Below are 21,268 nucleotides of genomic sequence, written 5' to 3' on the forward strand. Positions count from 1 at the left end.
AACATTTACAAGTTTTAAAACAATCTTTATCAAGTGTGTAGTGAATGTGCATGTAGACTAAATTCATTTTATTATGTGAATTAATTTGACACCAAAAGCTCTCTAGAAACAATAGCACCTGCTGATAAGGCCAGAATAGTATTTTTGTAATTGCCATTTTGAATATCTGTATGGATGGCCACAGAAGGCTTCATTGCCCTGGATGAACCAAGCTGCTAGTGGTAGTAGGAGGGTTGAGAAATCCAAATGTCTCAGTCTATTGTGCTCCCCTTTCCAAGACAGATCACGAGATGTTCCTGGTAGAAAGATGAAAACCTCTGAAATCATCTATCCAGTGGTTCTCAAACTTGGTCAAGGAATCCCATATGGCTGCATATTTTGTCCCAACCAATTCCAGCTTTTAGTTGGACTCCTAGCCTATTATAAGCACATTGAGGTCAGAAAATACAAACTGTGCTAAGCATTTCTGAATGTTAAGTGGGATAACTTAGTTCTTTTTAAATGTGATTTTAAGGTTTTCATCAGGCTTTACATTCTACTTTCCCAGATGTTCATATTATTTAATCCGTTATTTACTAATGTGCATGTTAGTAGTTGCAACTTTTCAGAATTCAGTGTTTGTTTCCCAGGTGTTTGCCAAAGTGGGTTCCCACGACTGAATCTTAGAACCAATGCTCTATCCTAAAAATAGTATAATGGAGGACCTGAGAAAAGGAAGGTTAATTTACACATGAACATAGAAATGGTCAGCACTCGCCTGAGACAGCCTGTCAGGTGAAATACGAAGGCTGAAGTGAAGCCCCTCCCTGTTTACTGGGAAACAAACTGTACTCTTGTTTGGCTATTTAGGCATTTACTTTTTCACTAAAATTTTCATTTAGATAACTGGGTAAGGAAGACCAACTCCAAGTGCATTAAAATTGCAGGAATAAAAGTATCTAGCATGTGGGGACCACGAGGATTTATTACGGGATCCTGTGTCATTGTTTGCTGAGTACTAACCCCCATCAGTGATTATATATGAGTATATACAATGCTCTACAAAATGTTTCCCTCTGCTCCACCGTTTAAAATTATAAATCAAAAATTTTGATTACAGTGCACATTGCAGACTTTCATTTAAAGGTATCTACATATATTTCATTCACACCATGTAGAAATGACAACACTCTTTTGACATGGTCCTGCCATTTCAGGGCACTGTAATGTTTAGGACATAATAAATGGCAGGTATATTAAAGCAGTCATATTTAGGCTTTCTTGCATATACTGTACTTTGCAAATTGTAATCTGGCCAACCTGTTTTTGGGGCTAACTAGTTATTTGTATCTTGCTGTTGGCCTCTATATTTCTGTTCACGAAGTCTTCTGTGGATAGCAGTCTTCGACACATTAACATCTGCCTCATGAAGACTGTTTCTGATATGTCAGGGAGAGTTTGGGGCTTACCTTTACCACAGAGTAGTAGGAAGTAGAGGTCTTTCTTGGCCTACTAGTCTCTTTGTGATTGAGCTCCCCAGAGCATTCTTTCATGCTAATGATATTTCAAATGGTTAATTTAGGTAATTCTAAGGTTATACCAATGTCTTGAATGGTTTTGGTCTTGTTTACAGTCTCTTTAATGGCTTCCTTGACCTTCATTGGAACAGATCTGGTCTTAAGGCAAATAAAGACTCCAAGGTATATAGGTAGAAGAAAGCCTAGGCATCTTGTGACTGTACTTAATAAAGCAATGAAACACAGCTGAACTATCACAAACACCTGGGAGGCCAGTTGTCCCAAACATTATTGTGTCCTGAAACGGCGGGACCATGAGAAAAAGTGTTGTCATTTCTACTTGTATGCAAATACCCTTATGAAAGTCTGTAATGTGCACTTCAATCACATCTGAATTGTTTGATTTGGAATTTTTAACATAGGGAGCAGAGGACTAAATCAAGGAAAAATGCATCTCTGTCCTAAACATTGCGGAGCACACTGTACGTATACATACTGTATGTGCAAGAAATGTACGGCATATTGTGTCTGATAGTGTTTAAGTTCTACACTCTCAAGTTTTCACCAACAGCAAACACGTGTTTGTGTCCTACTTAAAAAAATGTGTTTATTTTAGTACACCTAAAAGTAGCTGGACATTTGAAACTAACAACTAACCCATACTATCTGTTAGTATGTTTGGTCGATTTATGCTGGAAAGCCACATATTTTTTCTGCTTGCACTGGCCTTGATACAATTCTCAGCAGCACCGGCACTAAAATGGAGAAAATCTTGTTAGGCCTTGCAATACAGTCAAGGTATTTTATCATCAAATCAAGGTAACATCTATATGTCGATGGCTGGTAGAATGGCCCATTTAATAGTTACGGGTATTGTGTTAGCAGTAGTGTTATTGTCCTTTGAGTTTGCAACAGCCAGTTATACAATGAAGCGGTCCATTTTTATCAACAAGAGCACTTCTGCTGTCAGCACACAAAGGCGGTAGAGAAGGAAGTGAAGAAAGAAAATATACAACATTAGACTAAATCCGCGTGTCAAAGCCAAGATATAGTGTGATACTGACAGTTATACATTTTAAATTATTATTATTATTGCACACCTTTTTGTGGGCATTTGTGCCTCTGATTTTGTGTTTTAAAGGGTAAAATTCTCTTAGAAATAATTTTGGGGCAGTTTTGACCTTTACTCCACTGATAATTTCTGATGCTTACATCATCCCTCTTCTGCTTGCTTTCACACTGAACTAACTTTACTCACTCTTGCAGCACTAAAGTTACTGTACATGTGGCACTGTAAAGGATTAAGTCATTTCCCACATGTCTTCCACCATATTGCATTCCTTTAAATGTCAATCAATTGCTGAACAAATTTAATAACACCTTTATCAGGAACCATGTTAGGCAGGTGAATACCTTGATAATTTAAATCAATGTATTTTGTGATTGTTTGATTTTAGGTTATAACTCACTTTTTGGGATTGTGAATGTTAGCTTAGGCCTCGGGGAACACTACATAAGTGATACCTTACACCAGGGGTGCCAGAATTACAGCTACTGTACGCTAAAACACTTACATTTATATCACTGAAGTGAAGGACAAATGGTTTCCTTTCTCAACAATGAACATGTAAAATAAACAACATGTCTAAAGTAAATTTTGTTACTTTAATGGCTATAAAATTTCTATTATTATAATTGTTTTAAATTCTGGCAATATTTTGTTTATCTGCTTCCAACAATATGCAGCTTTATACTAATCTAGGTATACCTTTCCGAATAGTGGTGGGGGGAATTGGGGGGATGGGAATATCCTGCTATCTGCATCCATACTGACTGGTGTCTTTCCACAGATTCTGCTTAAAAAAAGCAAGCAGAAGCTTAAAGCACACACAGACTTTTATAAACTCAAATTATTGTAGTCCCACATCTTATTTCCCTACCACCTGCTCCCACTGACAATATTAAAATGACCTCTCATGCATCAAAGAATGAAGTGGGGTCCCACAAAAATATAGGCTCCTCCCCAGATTTTTTAATTATGTTAATGTCCTTTTATATGTTTAATAACTATAACAAGGTCAAAGGGTTAAGCTCTTTCTTTCAGAAAACAAATGTGACTCCAGTGTTGTTTAAGTCTCAAAATGGGGCATCATTCTACTCTCTATACCCTTCCTCACTTTGATCATCATTTTGTTAAATTTCTGAAACCTATTCAGTAAAAGAAATATGAACAAACTTTGCAGGTGTCATCTATTAATTGTTACACAGGTATGCCCAGCACCTTACATACAGTGCACTGATGGTTTCTGGGCTCACTGAAGCAATTGTTTACTCATCAAAATTACAAGCACATTGAAAACACTAATGAATTCATTAAAAGCCTGCTGCTCATGATATTTAGTGACAGGACAGTGTGAATGAATAGGTGGTTAAATGTACCTGCACTAGTGATGACAAATTGTTTGAGAAGCTCACTGTCTTTTTTCCATTTTGTATTTCTGGAAGCTGTTCATAAAGGGTTACTTGTATTATTATTTGTTATACACATCTGCATGAGTCAAATTTTGTACTTTACAAATCGGAGAGTGCCAACAGGTCCAGAAATTATGGTTCTACTCAAAAGCTCTAACCTTTTCATCAGACTTCTTTTGCTAAAGTAATTTATTGTACCTCCAGTGCTCTTCCCTAATTAGTGTGCTCGCGAGGCATTACCAGAAGCATATGTGAAACTCCTGTTTCTAAATGAATACACGTCTGCTGGGATATGAAATAGATGAGTGCTACCTGTAGCATTTGTGATTTTCTTTTGTGAATAGATCAAGCTGAATAGCTGGTAACTTAATAACATATATTCTAATTATTCAATTTTACTTGGCTAAAAAGGTCAAGAGGCCAGGAAAAAGAAACTAAAATTGCCTTCATTAGACTGTCAAAGTCCGCTATCTCATTATTCATGAAACTCCAGTCTGATGAAAAGTAATACAAACAAAGCTCAGCTGGCAAGACACGAAAATGTATTGTCGCTCTTGAAAATGAAATGTAAATCTCAAAGGGACTACCTAGTAAAGAAGAATAAAAAAAAAAGAGTTAAATACACCTAATACTTTTCAGCAATATGTTAACAAAAATAAAATCATCAAGAAACTGAAAGACCCTTTGCATGTGTTCTAATTCTTCACATATCTTGGGTACACTTCAACACAAGTGCTTTTAGGAGGTCAATTTCAGATGAAATGCATAATTTTCCTTATGTATAGGAACAGAATACATTAACAGATATGTGCATACCGTGCAATGCTATCACTGTTCATTTCCTGAGCTAATTAAACATATGTGTCTTACAACTGAGCTCAACCTATCAGGCCACTACAATCAATAAACTTAAGTATGACTGACAACACTGACATGTTTCTCAACCCAAGTACTCTATTCATTTTATAACCATTGCCAAAAGTGACAACTCAGAAGGGGTGAGATCAAAACTTAAGAAATGGATCAGAAGCCATTGAAGTCAAACTTATTCAATGAATGTATGGTTGCTGTTCAGATGCCATCCATTCATTCTGAAGCCAAAATAGTCAAACTACTCTGAAGTAATTCAACAGATGAGGGCTTGTGAAATGCATTAAATACAAGTAAGTGGATAACAACTGAAGAATTAGTTTTAAAAGGCAGCACTGCAGAACATAACTAAGACATAACGTTGGTTAGCGGCTTAAATAAATTATGAAATGTATTGTCTTAATATGATCAATTGTAAGTTGCTGAGGTCCATTCTTGTACGGGCCAGTACTGTTAACATGTAGAGGCTAATGGCTACCACAGGAAACAAATACAAAGTGTGCCCTTCAGTTAACTGGGGAAGAGAGCAAAAAAGGATTATTATACTTACTTAAGATTTATATCTAGAGGAAAAAAATAATTCTGATAAGCTTCAACACAGATGTTCTCAAGCCAAACTTGAACATGATTTAGCTGGTGAAGTCAATGCAATATCATATTTCGTCTCACTGTGTACTCTCTCTACACATTATATCCAAATAGGGGTGAAAATTACCTTTATTGGAACTATTTTGATTATAGAACACTTGCAAAGGTAGAGTCAGTAGCTGAAGTTGTCTGCTCTTCTGTACATGTTACATGGAAATTATTTTTGTGGTATCTGTTGGGACCATTTTACTTTTTTAAGGAAAGGGCCTGACCCATAAGAAGCCCTGGCAGAGGTAGGAGTAGTCTTTGCAACCTAAATGGCCTTACTGGTGTAACTAGGCTGCCAAAATAAAGGGTGCAATTTATACAGGGCATACCAAAAACAGCTAGTAATGGGGGTTTAGTAACAGAGTATTGTGAGGATGACAGGTAACACAATTAGGGGGTTATCGGTTTCTTTCTGGTATATCTAATGTTAATGGAAGGTTACATGGGCCTTAAAGTCAGAGCTAGTGCTCAGAATTGCTAGGAAATCCTGGGCTACTAAGAGGAGGTGTTTGGGAGGGTGGCCTTTTGGATTCGGTCAGTTTATTACTGAGCTTGGGTGGGAAGGTTAGTTTATGGCAAGAGCTCAACTGGTAATGGCTATGGTGAAAGCAAGGCAGAAGGTGAAAGAAGGGAGTGTCTACGAAGAAAGGTGTATAAAGAAGGCAAGTGGTAGTGCTACTCCACCTAGACGGATATGTCACAGAACCCCAGTGCAGTTAGGCACAGACTTGTAACAGGGTTTCATTATTTGATACGCAATGTCTCTTAATATCATGTACCCTTTTGTCATTTTTAAGTATATAATTTTTGGGTTTAGTGACAGCTCAAAAATTCCATCTATCTTTGGTGTACCATATTTATATGTTACATGAACGTGGGCACAGAGGAAGGATGAACTGATTATTTGAAAATGTGATTTGGTATTACCACATATAAATTAATCACCTCTGTTCTAGCTGATGGCTGCTCCGTTTCAAAACAGGCATTAAAAGTATGATGCCAAGTTTCAGGATTTAAGAAGAATTCTTGATTTAGGTTTTAGTTACAAATCCTCTGAAGTTTTTATGGTTTCATAATTTCCAAAGACTTTAATTTAAATCTGCCACTAGTGCTCCTAATATACATTTATTCCGTGTTTAATGGAATGAGTTCTGCATTTTCAAATTCTGGTCATTTTAAAAGGATTGTTACAATATGTCATTAATATTCAAGTACAATTTCCCACCCCTGCTAATAACTGCTATTAGAGATGGTGCATAAGTGCTGAACATAAGAATAGTAAACAAGGGGGTAGACGGGCAACATTATGATTTCATATTTAGCAGTGTTGCTTCACAACTGCTTGAACTTTCATTTCATGTTTTCATTCTCCTCTAGCAGCCCAAAGAGATGCAGATTAATTTGTCTGGAAGCTCTAAACTGGTCTAACATTAAAGGAGTATGGGTTATTGTGCAAGTGTTTCCTGGCATTCCATCAATTGTTGATTCTGGCCTCCTTCTGTCAAGATAGGCTCTGGCTCTCCATGATCCAGCACTGCACTTAGCAGGTTTGGGATGAATACACAATTCATATCACAGAGTAAAAGCATTTTCCCCATGCACTTCATGAAAGGCACAAAGGATCATTTCAACCATCACTTGATATTGTTCACAGAGCTTTACAAAAAGACATCTTCCTAGCACAGCTCTTAGCAAGTGGGCAGATGCAGCGGTTTTCATTCTGGGTGTGGCACCAGAGCAAGCATTCTTAAAGTGAGTCATTCACTGATATCTGACAACAGATAAATGCTGCCTGCTCTGTTCAATCAATGTGCTTCTTTACCCAGGGCTGAGGTGCAAAATGTGGAATACATTAGTTACACTTTAGTGTCATTGTGTTATCAAAAGTGTAAGACAAACCAAAGAAAGTATAGTGAGCATGGGTCTATATGAATACGCAAGGGTAGCTAGTTGCCAGATGGAGGAAGAAAGGGCACATCTAAGAGATTATGTTTTAGAGCTTTCATACATTAACTTTACTATATCTAAACTTTGGTCAAAATTGCCACCAGTTAAGCAAGCAAGAAAAATGTAAATCACTGTTTTGATATATGTTTAATTACAATTCTTAAGCAATAAAAATGTTCTCATGTCAGATATCTGTTTTGTTTGGTACAGGTGATCCTATTATTCCTATACTTTACACATAATAGGCTGTTTTGATGAAATGAGCTTTCCTTATTTGTTTTTTTTTATCTCAGAAGTCAATGAGACCTCTTGTGCTTCTCATCTAAACAATGTTTTATTCTAATGCAATTTAAGTCTTAGAGTTACAGAGAGGGAAAAAAAGAAAAAAAAAGATCTTAAGGTGAATTCAATGTAAAAGTTTCATAGTAGAGTGTAAATGTTTCAGTGGCTTTATGGTAAGCCTATAAATCTTGCTGTGCTTAAGGTACTTATCCCACCAAAGCTGATTCTTCCAAGAACAGGTACTCCTGGCAGCAAGACCGCCCTAATTTGTCTTTCGTTAGTATCATCTGCAAACCATACCCCAGAGCGCCTCTCCTCTGTAACGCCTAAGCAGGCATTAAGTGTTATGGTGATGGACGACGAAGGCACCGCTAACAAAATAGATCTGTTTGATCTATAGACAAACCTGCAGAGAGGGGTAGCTTGTTAACAACTGAAATGTGAAGCGAGATTGTCTTACAGCACTGGTTTAACAGTATTAAACAAAATCAAAGCAACGGCATACAGCAGGAATCTAAACTCAAGAGTCTCCTGGAGCCCTATAAATGTTCAATGGGTCAAACACAACTCCAGTCAACCTTGATATTTTCAAATGCAAACTGAAGGCAATAATGTCAATATTATGAAACATGTGAACCCTGTTATTTAGCTGCCTCTTTATTAAATCTGTGTCCCATTATGGTTTCATTTATATTGGCACATATTTCCCACTTGATACTGTTCAAAAAATAGGATCACGCCAAATCACACAAAAAGAGACTACTGAAAAACAGAAAAAGTCAAGTTTTTATAACAGTGTTTTCACTGAATGACTGAATACTTTAGAATGTACCAGTCAAAAAAGGTGCCTATTGTAACTACACTGTTTATTGTTTTTTTTGTCAACAACATTTAAACTAGACAAAGGCAGCTTTAACCTGCTGGATGTCTGCAATTCATTATTAGGCAATGGTTTAACAACTGAATGCCATCATTGAGTCAATCACTACTGCTATCCAACTTTGGACCTTTTCAGCAATCCATGTGCCATTTATCCAGCTATATACTCACAAAGTCCAAAACACATGTGTTTATTTGCTAAACTACTGTTAAGTAAGTACTTCCAATAAATCAGAGCAGTACATAAACAATAAGTGTGCTCAGACAAGACTGAGCTTTTGGATGGAAGATCTACTTCTCCCCTTTACTCACTGGTCCAGGACCCTGTTTTGGGTACTGTGATCATATGAAGAGATAAAGGCATGTAGATTGTGCAACACAAGTAACTTGAGATTTTTGCACAGATGTTTTAACATTGTTAAGTATTGAACCCCCACTAATCCATATTACAGCCTACTGTTTCAGAAAATGTGTTACCATCATAAAAATATGAAATTAAAAAAACTATCTTGTTCACCACAACAACAAAAGGGGTATGTGACTGAAAGAAAAGCATAATTGTTGAATGGAGTGTTATTTTAAATAAAAACAAAAGATTAAGCCAAGTGCTTGTTTCCCCTAATATTTAAATGTTTTGTTTTCCCTCTATGTACAATTTTAGGTGCCTGTTTCTTAGATGATAGAAATGCATATAGCAAAAGAAGATAACACGTTTTTCAGGTAACGTGCTCCGTATAAAATAGATGTGTATTGGACAACAGCAAACAAACTCATTACTAGGCATCAGCATATTACATCATGCCTGAACAGATGCATACAGTGGCTGTACCCCAGTCCTGAATCAGCACAAGGAACAGATGACAGCAGTTGCTACACATCACTGCTCCACCTCCTTGAACAAATTTAAATTAATATTAAGTTTTACATGCATCTGGCAGAGCTTTTCTGAAATAGTCTTACTGTGGAATTAGATTAACTAAATATCCACAACGTCTAGAATTCAACATTGTTTGCCTTGAACACACACCAAGTTCTGCAAAGTCTTCCTAGATTTCTTACATAGTACAGCCTAATAAGACATCTCTCTCAAAAAAGCTATGTGCATTCAATGCAAGATATTACAAAAAAATAAAATTACATACTTTAAAATATATACTGTGTGATTCTTAACCTGGAAGGAATAAATCGATCAAAAAAAAAAAACAAAAAAAAAAACCCAGCATTTCTAGAGATGAAGGGATCTTGTCAATTTGTCAGTTTTTGCTAGTTGAACGTTTCTTGAACTATTTCATCCTATTGTGACATTTTGAAAAATGTTAATCCACACATGAGATAAAAGATCATAATGCTTCAGGCAACACGCTGGTTATGTATATCTTACACAGCTTCCAGAAGTCAAATTTAATAATTGTACTGGAAACTTGAATAAGAACGTGTAGCTTCAACTAAAGCAGAACAGAGATTCTTTCTATTGTATTTATAATTAAAAAAAGGAGACGGAAGTATTTTTTTCCTGCAAAAATGGCTGAAGCTTAAAGGGTCAGTATTTAATTTGCAGCCGTAGCTCAACTGATCCCACTATTAATAATGTGCAGGTGTTCTGAAACGCTTTCAAGAGATGACACTTAAGCCCTGCATGTCTGAGATCCAAAGGTGAATCTGCCTGATTCCTAATATATGGGGTTATGCAAATGAGTCCTAAGTGTGAAATAAACCCTTGGCTTAAGAGACTTATGCTTAGTGACCGCTGTAACTGTCAGAAAGGATATGGACATCTTTGTCACAAACTTGTCATGCATTTCCTCTGCAGGGGGAAAGGTCTCCAAATCCTTCTCAAGCTGTTGAAGCTGCCTCTCCATCTGCTTAAGGTTCTTTTCCAGGTTTTCTGCGGAGACTAAAATAAAACACAAAATGAATAAATTAATGTGACTGACACTCCTGTGTGATGAGGCACTAAGTCAATAAAAATGGAATTGGGGTGGAAACAACAAAAACATTTGATAAAAATCATTTGACAACAGAGGACTATAAATTATTTTTTACAATTTAAAATAGTATTGCTTTACAGACATAGATGGTATATTTTATGCTATTAAAGTAATGGAGAAAGGATTTGATTATGCTTTATTAGTCTATACGATCACTGAAAAATATGTGCCAATTTTTGCTCAATATGGATCAATATGTCTCCCTAAACTTACTTTAGAAACTTTAGATCAAAGATAAGTGGTGACAGTAAAAATATAGAATCACAGTAACTGCTTATGTGGAACAATTAAATATAAAGATAGTGAATTAGAATTCAATAAATTCTAATCTTCTTCTTCTTTCGGCTGCTCCCATTAAGGGTTGCCACAGCGGATCATCTGTCCACATATGGATTTGGCAAAATTTTACACCGGATGCCCTTCCTAACGTAACCCTCCCCATTTATCCAGGCTTGGGACCGGCATGAAGAAACACACTGGTTTGTACATCCTCTAAGTTTAATAAATGGGGAACAACAAAGACATAGACATCAGATATTGATAAGCTTTAAGAGAGCTAAAAGAAATGCGCCAGGCCTTTCTTTTTCTGAATATTAAGTGCAAGAGTTTGAGCTACTTTATTAAAACACAGGTAATCTCTTCTAATGAATAATACACATAAACAAAGCTGTCTGGTCTTAGCCATGCACTTCTCAGGTTCACTCTCAGTTCTGTCTCATCGCTCAATCTGATTTTTGATTTGGCTGTGAAATGGCTGCATGATCTTGAGATAACTCAGACACCACAATTCTTTGCCATGCAGATAAACCTTTAAAAGTCTGAGTTCTAAAGAAACCTCCATACACCTTCAAAAAAGCTAGCCATTAGGATAGAAAGTGTAAAAGACATATAGATAGACCTGACAGATACCTTATCTACATACATGGATCCCAAAGTGGCTTATCTTGTCCAGACCCTGGGGGTTAAAGTGAAAATTAAACCAAGTTTGTCTCAAGTTATGAACCTGGGCATGATGATAAGTATTTTGGGCCTTTTGCAAAGTCAGTTTTGGGGTAATATTGCTATTCCAGAGGTCTTTCAGGGCATTTGTGAATTCTATGCACTATATAAAAGGATACATTTTAAAAAAGCAATAAAAATATTTGCTAGAACAACTGAAAACTACACCACTTGTGTCATATGCTAAAATGATTATCAGTGCACAATCTTCAAGAGTAGGGAAAATTTCGTCCAGGTACAGTTTTCATTTGTAAAAGTTGAAAAATGCAAAGGAGAAGAATAAGATATTACAATTATACAGCAATTTTCTTACTACTTAAAGCACTTTACATAGAACAGGGAGCCAATTCAACCACTATCAATGTGCAGCATTCATCTGAATGATGTGACAGCAGACATTTTATACTAGTATGCTTGCTATTGGTGAAAGGCTGAAAGAGAAAGTCAGTCAGTTAGGGACATGGGATGATTATTAGGAAAGAATGACTAGGCCATGGTGAACAATTTAGCCTGGACATCAGTATACACAGTACTCTTTACAGAGGATGCCCAGGTGTCCAAAAGTGCCAGATAGAAGTCTTACACTGATACTGTATTTTTCTTTCTTTTTTTTTTTAAACACAAGGCTTTTGTATCACGCAGTAGAGAATTCCAAGTAATGAACCCCCTGATACAAAAGTGTCTGGTAGAATAGCTCAGTAAAACAGAAAATCCTGGAAGATACATTTAAGTGAAAGGGGAGACAGCTTTTAAAGAGCGTATTGTTTCACGCACTAACCACATTTCAGGTGAGGTGAGGTTTTGGAGCATGCACTTGGACAGCATGTTGCCACACCCACCACACGACGAAACAGCTTGGGATCATGGTTGGCAACCCTCAAAGCATACACACAGTCCAGTCCAACCCTCAGGAAATGACCCTCTATCTACCGCAGACAGGTGTTACATGGGTGTCCCCTTTGGCTTGGTCCAGTCACTCGGGTCCTCAACAATGAGGATCCTACGAGCTGGATCAACCACATGGCTGTAGTGCCGTAACTGACACTCCCATACAATGCAGGTAATGTGCCTCACTCCATGACTCTATGAGCAACCACTCATTCAACACAAAGTCAAACCAGTGGTACCCAAGGATTCCCCAGACAGACACAGTACCAAAGGAGTCCAGTTTTCGTCTCAGGTTACTGGACAGCGTACATGTCTCGCAACCATATAGTAAGACAGGAAGCACTAGGACTCTAAAGACTTGGACCTTTGTCCTTTTGCAAAGATATTGGAAGCGCCACACACCCCTATCCAGCAACCTCATGAAACTCCATGCTTTCCCAATCCGTCTACTGACTTCATAGGAAGAGTCACCAGAGAAATGAATATCACCGCCGAGGTAAGTAAACCTCTCGACAAGGTCGAAACTCTCTCTGCAGACAGACACACTGCTGATGGCTGTGCCCAAGACATTATTAAATGCCCAGATCTTGATTTTTATCCAGGACACTTGCAAGCCCAGACACTCAGACTCCTCACTCAGTCCCTTGAGAGCCCTGCTCAGAGCCTCCATAGACTCCGCAAAGATCACAGCATCATTGGCAAAGTCAAGGTCAGTGAATCTTTCTTCACCAACAGATGCCCCACAGCTGCTGGACCCCACCACCCTGCCAAACATCCAGTCCATGCAAGCATTGAACAGAGTAGGAGCAAGAACACAACGCTGAAGAACACTAGAATCAACTGGGAAAAACACAAATGTTCTGCCTCTGCTCTGCACAGCACTCACAATACCAGTGTAAAGGACAGCCATGATGTACAGCAAACTTGAGGGGATCCCACGAAGTCTCAGGATGTCCCATCAGGCAGCTAGATCAACTGAGTTAAACACTTTAAGAAAATCAACAAAGGCTGCAAAGAAACTCTGCCGATATCCGAGTCTGTGCTCCATGAGAACCCTCAGTGCGAGGATGTGTTCGATGGTAGACTTCTTAGGTGTAAAACCAGACTGCTCCAGTCGCTGGTAGGTGAGCAAATGATCACGGATCCAATTGAGAACGACCCTAGCCAGGACCTTACCTGGCACCTATAGCAGTGTTATCCCCCTGTAGTTGCCACAATCCAGCAATCACCCTTCCCTTTCCAGATAGGGATGACAAATCCCATTTTCAAAGTCAGTTAGGATGACGCCAGTCTCCCAAATGGAAGAAGAAATTGCTTGCAGTGTCAGGAGGACAGCCTTACCACCAGCCTGAAGAAGTTCACCTCGGATACCACAGATCCCTGCAGCCTTCCCTACCCTCAGCTGGTTCACCACCTGTGCAATCTCAGTGAGATTGGCTGGTTCATAGCTAATTGGAGGATCAGCCTCAAGTATTATGGACCCAGAGATATCCAATGTCCTAGCCAGAGGATCAGCTTTAATCAGCTGCTTAAAGTAGTCAGCTCAGCGGGTCACAACTGCAGTGTTATCTGTAAGGACCAGTCCATCACCCACCCTGATGGCAACTCTCAGAGGAACAGATTCAGATGTGCGCAATGCGTTGATTCCTCTGTAAGCAAGATGTGGGTCACTAGACCATAGATGGTGTGTCACTTGCTCACAGATTCCTCTAACAAACGCCTCCTTATCTGCCCTCAGAGCCCTCACAGCCGTCCTTCTTAGTTCCCGGTATGGACCAGAGTTGCCATTAAGCCGTGGAGAGCTACTCCTCTTGATGATATCCAGAGTGCCCTGCAAAATAGAACACCTTCTTCTGGGAACACCGGTAACACCAACACAATCCCCTCAGCAACCTCAAGGGTCTTGTCATGGAAATTGTCTCACATCACATTAGGATCGGCAGTCGCCACTTTTACCATGGTCACCAGACCCATGGGGACCGAGACAATGCTCATAGCCAGCCCTGTCAGTGCCAGAGGCTGCACTGAAGTCACCCATGACCAGAGAAGTGGCGCCTCACAGGCACCCATCAAGCACAGAGTGAAGTTGCAAATAAAATGTCTCCCTCACTGAGACATCACTCACCATGGTTAGAGCAAACACTGAGACAACTGACAAGGCACCTAGAGAGTGCCGTAATCCGAGTCTCATAATACGCTCTTTGAAAGAAGTGACATCAGACACCATCAGAAGAAGCCAATCCGACAGCTACTCCCCGATTATGACAGGCATCACAAAGACAAGACCAATACAAGATGTACTCACCTACAGGGATCTGGCCAGTCCCAGGTCTGCACACCACAGAGAGTGCCACCACTGAAATGTGGAGTTTATGCAGCTCCTCCGATAGTAAAGGGAAGATGATCATCATGCCGGAGAGATAAGACGTTCCATGTACCTGCCCAGATGGGCCGCATTATATTGGGACCCAAGTGCAGCCATGCAGTGGGCGATGCCTCAGCACCACACCAGTTCTGATCCCCAACAGGCCTAACCCCATTGGGTCTCTGACAGTTTTGACTCTTCCAGGGATGGTACTCCCAAACAGCTTTCCCCCATCCCCTTCATAATGTGAGCAGAGCTACTCCTGTGGAGAGCAGAAAGCAGTCCTTTCTGTGGTCTCGGAATTGTGTGACTTTTATTTTTTTTTCCTTCACAGAGGCTGGAGTGCCAATCCTACCACCAACCCCCATGATTTCCCAGCAATCTGGAGGACCGCTTGTATACCCTGAACAAAGGACTAACCACAGATCAGCCTTTTTTAAGTCAGACTATGATATTGGTTCGTCAAAGAGATGACAAAGTTCAACGTTTATGTGCTTAAAGCAAAGCTGTTGTTTATTAAGCCAGTTAAAGTTAAAAAAATTACTGCTTTTTTTTTTCTAAGTAGCATATTAAATTACTTTGTGGGGGATACTTTATATACACATCTGTTCATTTTTTCTTGCACCTTAAATATGAGAAATTGTCACTCTAAGATGTGCTGCACTCTTGAGTCCTGCTCTTTTGGATAATAATTCATGATTTAAAAAATAAAATATGAAAAATAAATCTTGTGTTTTGAATAATTTTAACTTATGTGACATGCCATGCAGACCGTTAAAATGTGAATTGCTTTTTCTTGATACTGTAGGCTTACTGCGACTGTTTCATAAAATCAAATCTGAAATATTTTCTAAGTAAGATCCTCATGTGGAAAGCATGAAATACAATATATGCTCAATAAGGAATGTAGTGACAAAAATTATATAGTATAGACATTATTGTTAAGTAAGAACTAAAAATATGAGAAAATGCATTAATGTCATAGCTACAAGTGGTGGCTAGGTCTAGCAATTTGATATTATTGATGATTTCTCTCGCAGCTATCAACATTTAAAAATTCCATTACCGATGTGACCCTACCACACAGAATCAGCCAGGTACACCTCATTGCCAGCTGCACTTACTCAAGGACAGCAGCTGCAGCAAAATCCCATGTTGCACCATTCATTGCACTTTAGTATGGATAGTCTCAGAATGAGTTAACTAGTGATTATTTTGTTATCACTTGTGGGGAAGGAAGACTTCAAAATGACTATTGCATTTTTTCCCAGTTTGTTTTATTCTGGGGTTTCACGGCATTGGTCTTTTAACATTGAACACAAAGCATCTATTAATTATTGTATTTTTCTGTAATTATCAGCTCATCATGTACAGTAAAACACACTAATGCTAAAATATGTTGTTAGGGCAGTTTTTTGCCTCAGGATTCTTATCTAGTGCTACTTTGGGTGGGATTACACTCTTCCATAACAGTCTAAAAACTTACACTGTCAATAAGTCTTCATATTTACTTACACTTCTTTACTGTCCTCATACTAGACTGGCTGGTATTACCACATTCATGCAATTCACTACAGGCAGTTGTCTCAATTGACAGCATGGCTAACCTAACTGATCTCTGAGAATTATCTAGGTAATTGTCTGTCTGGAGATTGCACATTTTCTCAAAAACATATGGCAATGATTGAAAAAGCAACTCCAAAACTGGTCCAGTATAAGTAAATGACCCTTCTAATGGACTGGTGTCACATCAGGGATGGCTCCTTCCATGCACAGGATAGGATCTGGCTCCCTTCAACTCTGGACTGAAATAGGTTGAATTCATAAAAATGGACATATATTCTGTTGACTTTACTCTGCTAAATAATGTGGTCCCTTCTGTGAAACAAAACCAATAATACATTTGTGTTAGCCTGAAAACACAAATGAACAAAACTTGTGGAACAAAGGACCCTAATATAGTTGGCCACAACACATATTGAAACAACGTAAATATGAGTATGTCCAAAGGAGCCAAAGAGGCTGAATCCCCTCCCATGCACACCATCTATGTAGAGTCGGCATGCTCTCCCTGTTTCAGTTCCTACAGGTACTGTGTTTTTTTCCCACTTTCCAAAGTACATGCATATTAGGTTAACTATGATTTTGAAATAGGCTGCAGTGAGTGTGGCCCAGCACATGAGTAGGCCCTACAAGGATTTGCTCCTTGCCCAGAGTTGCCTCTTGTCTTTCTCCAATTCCCCACAATTCCTTGATTGGATTAGGCAAATTTTTGTACCAATGTATATATATTGTTCTTATCATGGATTATATCATCTATAGCTTCAAACTGCCTTAATTGGTTAACAATGAGTCTACCAACCATTTAACTGAGCCTTTTATATGTTTTGGCTACTAACACTAAAAGACACTGAGATGCTGGCTAATGTTCTGAGGCAAATATTTTACTCAAAACACATGTCTTATAAAAAGGGCAGAAAATAATTTAATTTCACCGCGCATAAAAAAGTCATGTAACTCTAGATCAAACCTCCCAAGTAGTCCCAATTGTGATAAAATTAGTCATTCTTACAGAGAAGCGAGTTTGGGAAGGGAATTTCAGTTTCTACTTGAACAAATATCAATCCATGCTTGAGCATGAACTGTAGTGATAAAAAGTGACCTCTCCAAACCTTTAATCATACATAGCTCGAACTAAGATTCCCTTTTGTTTATTCCGAAAGATAAAACTCATCTAAACTAATGCCGGAAGATCGAAATGTTAATCGCAATGCCTGAAGCACTCAAAACTCCAACTCTTACCAAACTCATTTCAGAGACAGATTAAAATAATTGAAGTAACAGTGCTAAGGTGATGAGTGGTACCCAGACACTGACAAATCCCAAACGCCACCAAACAGATTCTAAATGCACCTCAGGATTTGTAGCAAACAACACAGCTATTACTAAAAGGTAAAACACAAGGCAGGGAGGGGGGTTAGGAAAAGCTTTGGCAATCAAGAAAGCAGAAATAAAAATGTGTCTGAAGGATAATTTGTGCTATAGATTTGTGCTAAAGCCCACTTCTGACTGCAATAAATGACCTTATTTATTTTGTAAACTTAAACATCCTGTTGTTGCAGATTTAGTGCTTTTTATTTATAAAGAAAAACTCTTAATAAATATAGCAAGGTAAAACAAAGACCCATTTGACAACAATAAAAACATTTATTAAGTCACACATTAATTTACTCCACATTGTGGGCACCACATGTCAGTTTAAAACTCAGATCAAATTTTGGCATACAGACCTCCTAAAGTGATCATGTCAAATTTGAATGCATCTCAAAATATTTAGTTAAATTACCAAAATTATATACATCACCACTAAAAGAGTAAATAATATAATATAGTATATTCAAACTGTTAGGAACAGGTAGGTTAATTGAATTAGTCAGTGTCTCTCAGTAAGTCTGTTGTGACATCTGAACCTGGAAAAATGTGTTCTTATATGTTTCTCCATGGGCACTGAACAATATGACTAACAAGAAGTTAAAAGAAAATTGGCACGGCTATAGCCATCTTCTGAATGGTGACAGAGAGAGGAAACACAAAAAGATCAGGTGGATTACCCGTCACAGTTTTAATTTATTGAAACATCCAACACAAGAGGTGCTGGATAGTCAAGGGAACTGTGGCAAAAAAGAGAGCTACCATAAGCAGCTACACTTAAAGGTGCAATTTACTCTTGATTTGAGAGCTCAAGTGATGTTTCTCAGAGGTTAGTAATACTTTGCCCAATTGTAATTATAAGTATGATGCTGTGTTGGTAAAAATATTTAAGCTTAATAATTGTTAATTTAAATAAAACATTAATAAACATGGGAGACACAAAAATAAAAATAATGACAGAGTCTGAGAAGGAGGCTTTAGGGGAACAAATTTGAGAAAGGGAGCGTCAATGAAGACAGGTTTAGACACACGCAAATACAGACGAAAGGCATGAAAAGTACACATAGGACAAGACATAGCAAATATTTTTAAATTATTATATTACCTGTCTTTGACAGGTAACATGGCAGTTATTATAATGTTTATATAGTAATTTAATCAAACCAAGAACAAAACTGATCTAAATGTTCCAAATAATATGAGCAAAAGTGGATAAATCATAATGCATACTTACGTTTAGGTTATGAAGCAAATAAATGTTCACCAGCATTTGCAGGTTACTGATGACATCAACTGAATAATTAGTAATACTTAATATGTATTCTAACCATTTTGCATCTACTCTACCATCTGAAAGATTATGACATAGTTGTCTTGTGTTTCTAGATTCAGTTTGACAAATGCTATTTCAACAGACAAATGCTGCTTAACATGTTCTTTTGTGCAAATACATATTAATAGATCTGTGAAAAAGTATGAGATGAATAATTCAATGTATCTACTGAATAAAAACTGTTGATTTTAAATGCCTCTACTCAAAGCAAGTGTAATACATAACAAATGTACTTTCAGTTATAAAGGCAAATCCCTTGAAATTACAAAGTAAAAATGTTAAGGGCCTCTTCACTTTTTAAAGACTACACAGAAGTTAATGTAGGGAAATAAAAAAAAATCATGGTCATTTTACTTCAACATTACTAAAGCATCCACTCCACTTGATAGAGGACTGGCTTCTTCTAGCTACTCTATGACAGCATCAAAAAACAATTAACTGCAGCCTTACCATTACTGAAGTAAAGAAAGAATTAATAAAGGTCATGTGACAGCATGGTGGCTGAAGCATAATTAAAATTAAAAAATACCACAACAAATTTCCAGAGACAGACACTTAATAAAATAGTAATAATAATGCCACTGACCATGCATACCCTGTCCATCTTGATACTTTACCTTACTCTCATTTTTCAGTGCATATGGACATCACCATCATGTCATATTTCCATATGGTCCTTACAGCTAAAGTTAAATGGCACATTTCACAAAACAAAGTACACCTGTGAGTGTTATTGCATTTGTGCTACACCCATTAGCCTCACAAAAAAGGTTCATGTGGATTAGGGTGGGTGAAAAGGGCTTTATTGAAAGGCACATTGCCAAGCCTCATAAAAATGCATAATTAGTAGGAATCATCATTGTCCGCAAGCCGTTTTAAATTTATTCTTATTTAAAGTGTGTTGAATGTTCAAAACCAGTGATTTCCAAAATATCCCATTTTAAGCATATATAAGCTTACACAGTCTATAAATAAGGCATGCTAAATTTTAATATCCCCAAATTCCAGATATTTTGTACATTAAAGTATAGTCCTCTTTTAAGAAGAGCTTTTCTAATTTGGGAGGAAAGAAAAAGTGAAAAACTCAAATGAATATGGTGGTAGTATTTATCACTTAAAACGTTTTCATTTCAAAATTTTTAATTGTACACTTATCACGACCAGCTTAATTTAAATTAACTGTTTAGTTTTCATATACAGTATATTTGGAGGGATGAAAGGTTAGAAGAACAGAGAGACAGACAAACAGGAATCAATGAATGGATGGACAGAAGGATAAACAGACAAAGAGAGAGATAAATAGGCAGGAAAGTGTAAATAGCTAGGCCAATAGAAATGTGCTATATACAGTAATAGCTGGCTAGCTAGATATTATAGATAAATAGCTAGATAGATAGACGGATACTTTTGACTTTAATGGAAAACTGCAGAAAATTACTGCATTTGTGTGCAGACAGTAGTTTTGAAAGTTAGAGAAAAACCTGGCACCAAAACCAGGTAAATGCAACACTACACAAATTAAAAGAGCAGACTCAGTTTGGCTGCTGTTAGTTATAAACAAGCAGAACATGAATTTAACAGAGCTACTGCATCTTGAATATGACAACACACATCATGTGCAAAACACATTTTTTAGGACAAGAACTTAATGGCTTGCAATCTCACTTTACAGAAGCAAGGTGATGAAAATGTCCAGAAAATACATTCTCTGAGATTCACAAGTTCCAAGTTAATCATTTGCAGTCCAAGTTGTTTTTCCTGAAAATTCAACCCATTCAAAGCTCACATGCTTGTCTTGCTATAGTGTATGATTTAGAAAAAAATAGAAGCCAATCATTCAAACATTCTAACTCAAGAAAGCATATTCTTTTAAAATCTTTATATCAGTTTCAGTTAATCAGAATATTTTTTTTTCTTTCAGTGCGTCAAAGCATTAACTCTCTTTACTCTGGGTCACACAGTGTGGTGGCTGCAGGTACTGGACTAGCAATCTTCTCTGGCTACTACACCACACTGGTTGTGCATATTGTCGAAGAAAGAAGCAGAACTTTTTCCAGAAGGAGCTTCTTTTGTTTAAAAAGTAGATCTTTACAAAGATGCGTTATTCTTTTAACCTAAAAAAGCTTACTATGTTAAAAACAGCTTGGCTACTGAAAATGTTAACACTTTGGTATTTGCTTAA

At 37.6% G+C, this 21,268-nt stretch overlaps 1 protein-coding gene across 2 annotated transcripts in view; it reads right to left on the reverse strand.

Annotated features, from left to right (window-relative positions):
- Positions 1 to 21,268, reverse strand: part of LOC120523740 (protein diaphanous homolog 3-like) — a 933,584-nt gene that overhangs the window by 207,408 nt on the left and 704,908 nt on the right. For both annotated transcript variants that reach the window (XM_039745314.1, XM_039745313.1), the window contains exon 23: positions 10,352 to 10,476. In XM_039745314.1, the coding sequence (XP_039601248.1) occupies positions 10,352 to 10,476 (125 nt within the window). The remainder of the gene's footprint in view (positions 1 to 10,351; positions 10,477 to 21,268) is intronic.

Source organism: Polypterus senegalus, chromosome 2 (genome assembly GCF_016835505.1).
Source record: "Polypterus senegalus isolate Bchr_013 chromosome 2, ASM1683550v1, whole genome shotgun sequence".
NCBI lineage: Eukaryota > Metazoa > Chordata > Cladistia > Polypteriformes > Polypteridae > Polypterus > Polypterus senegalus.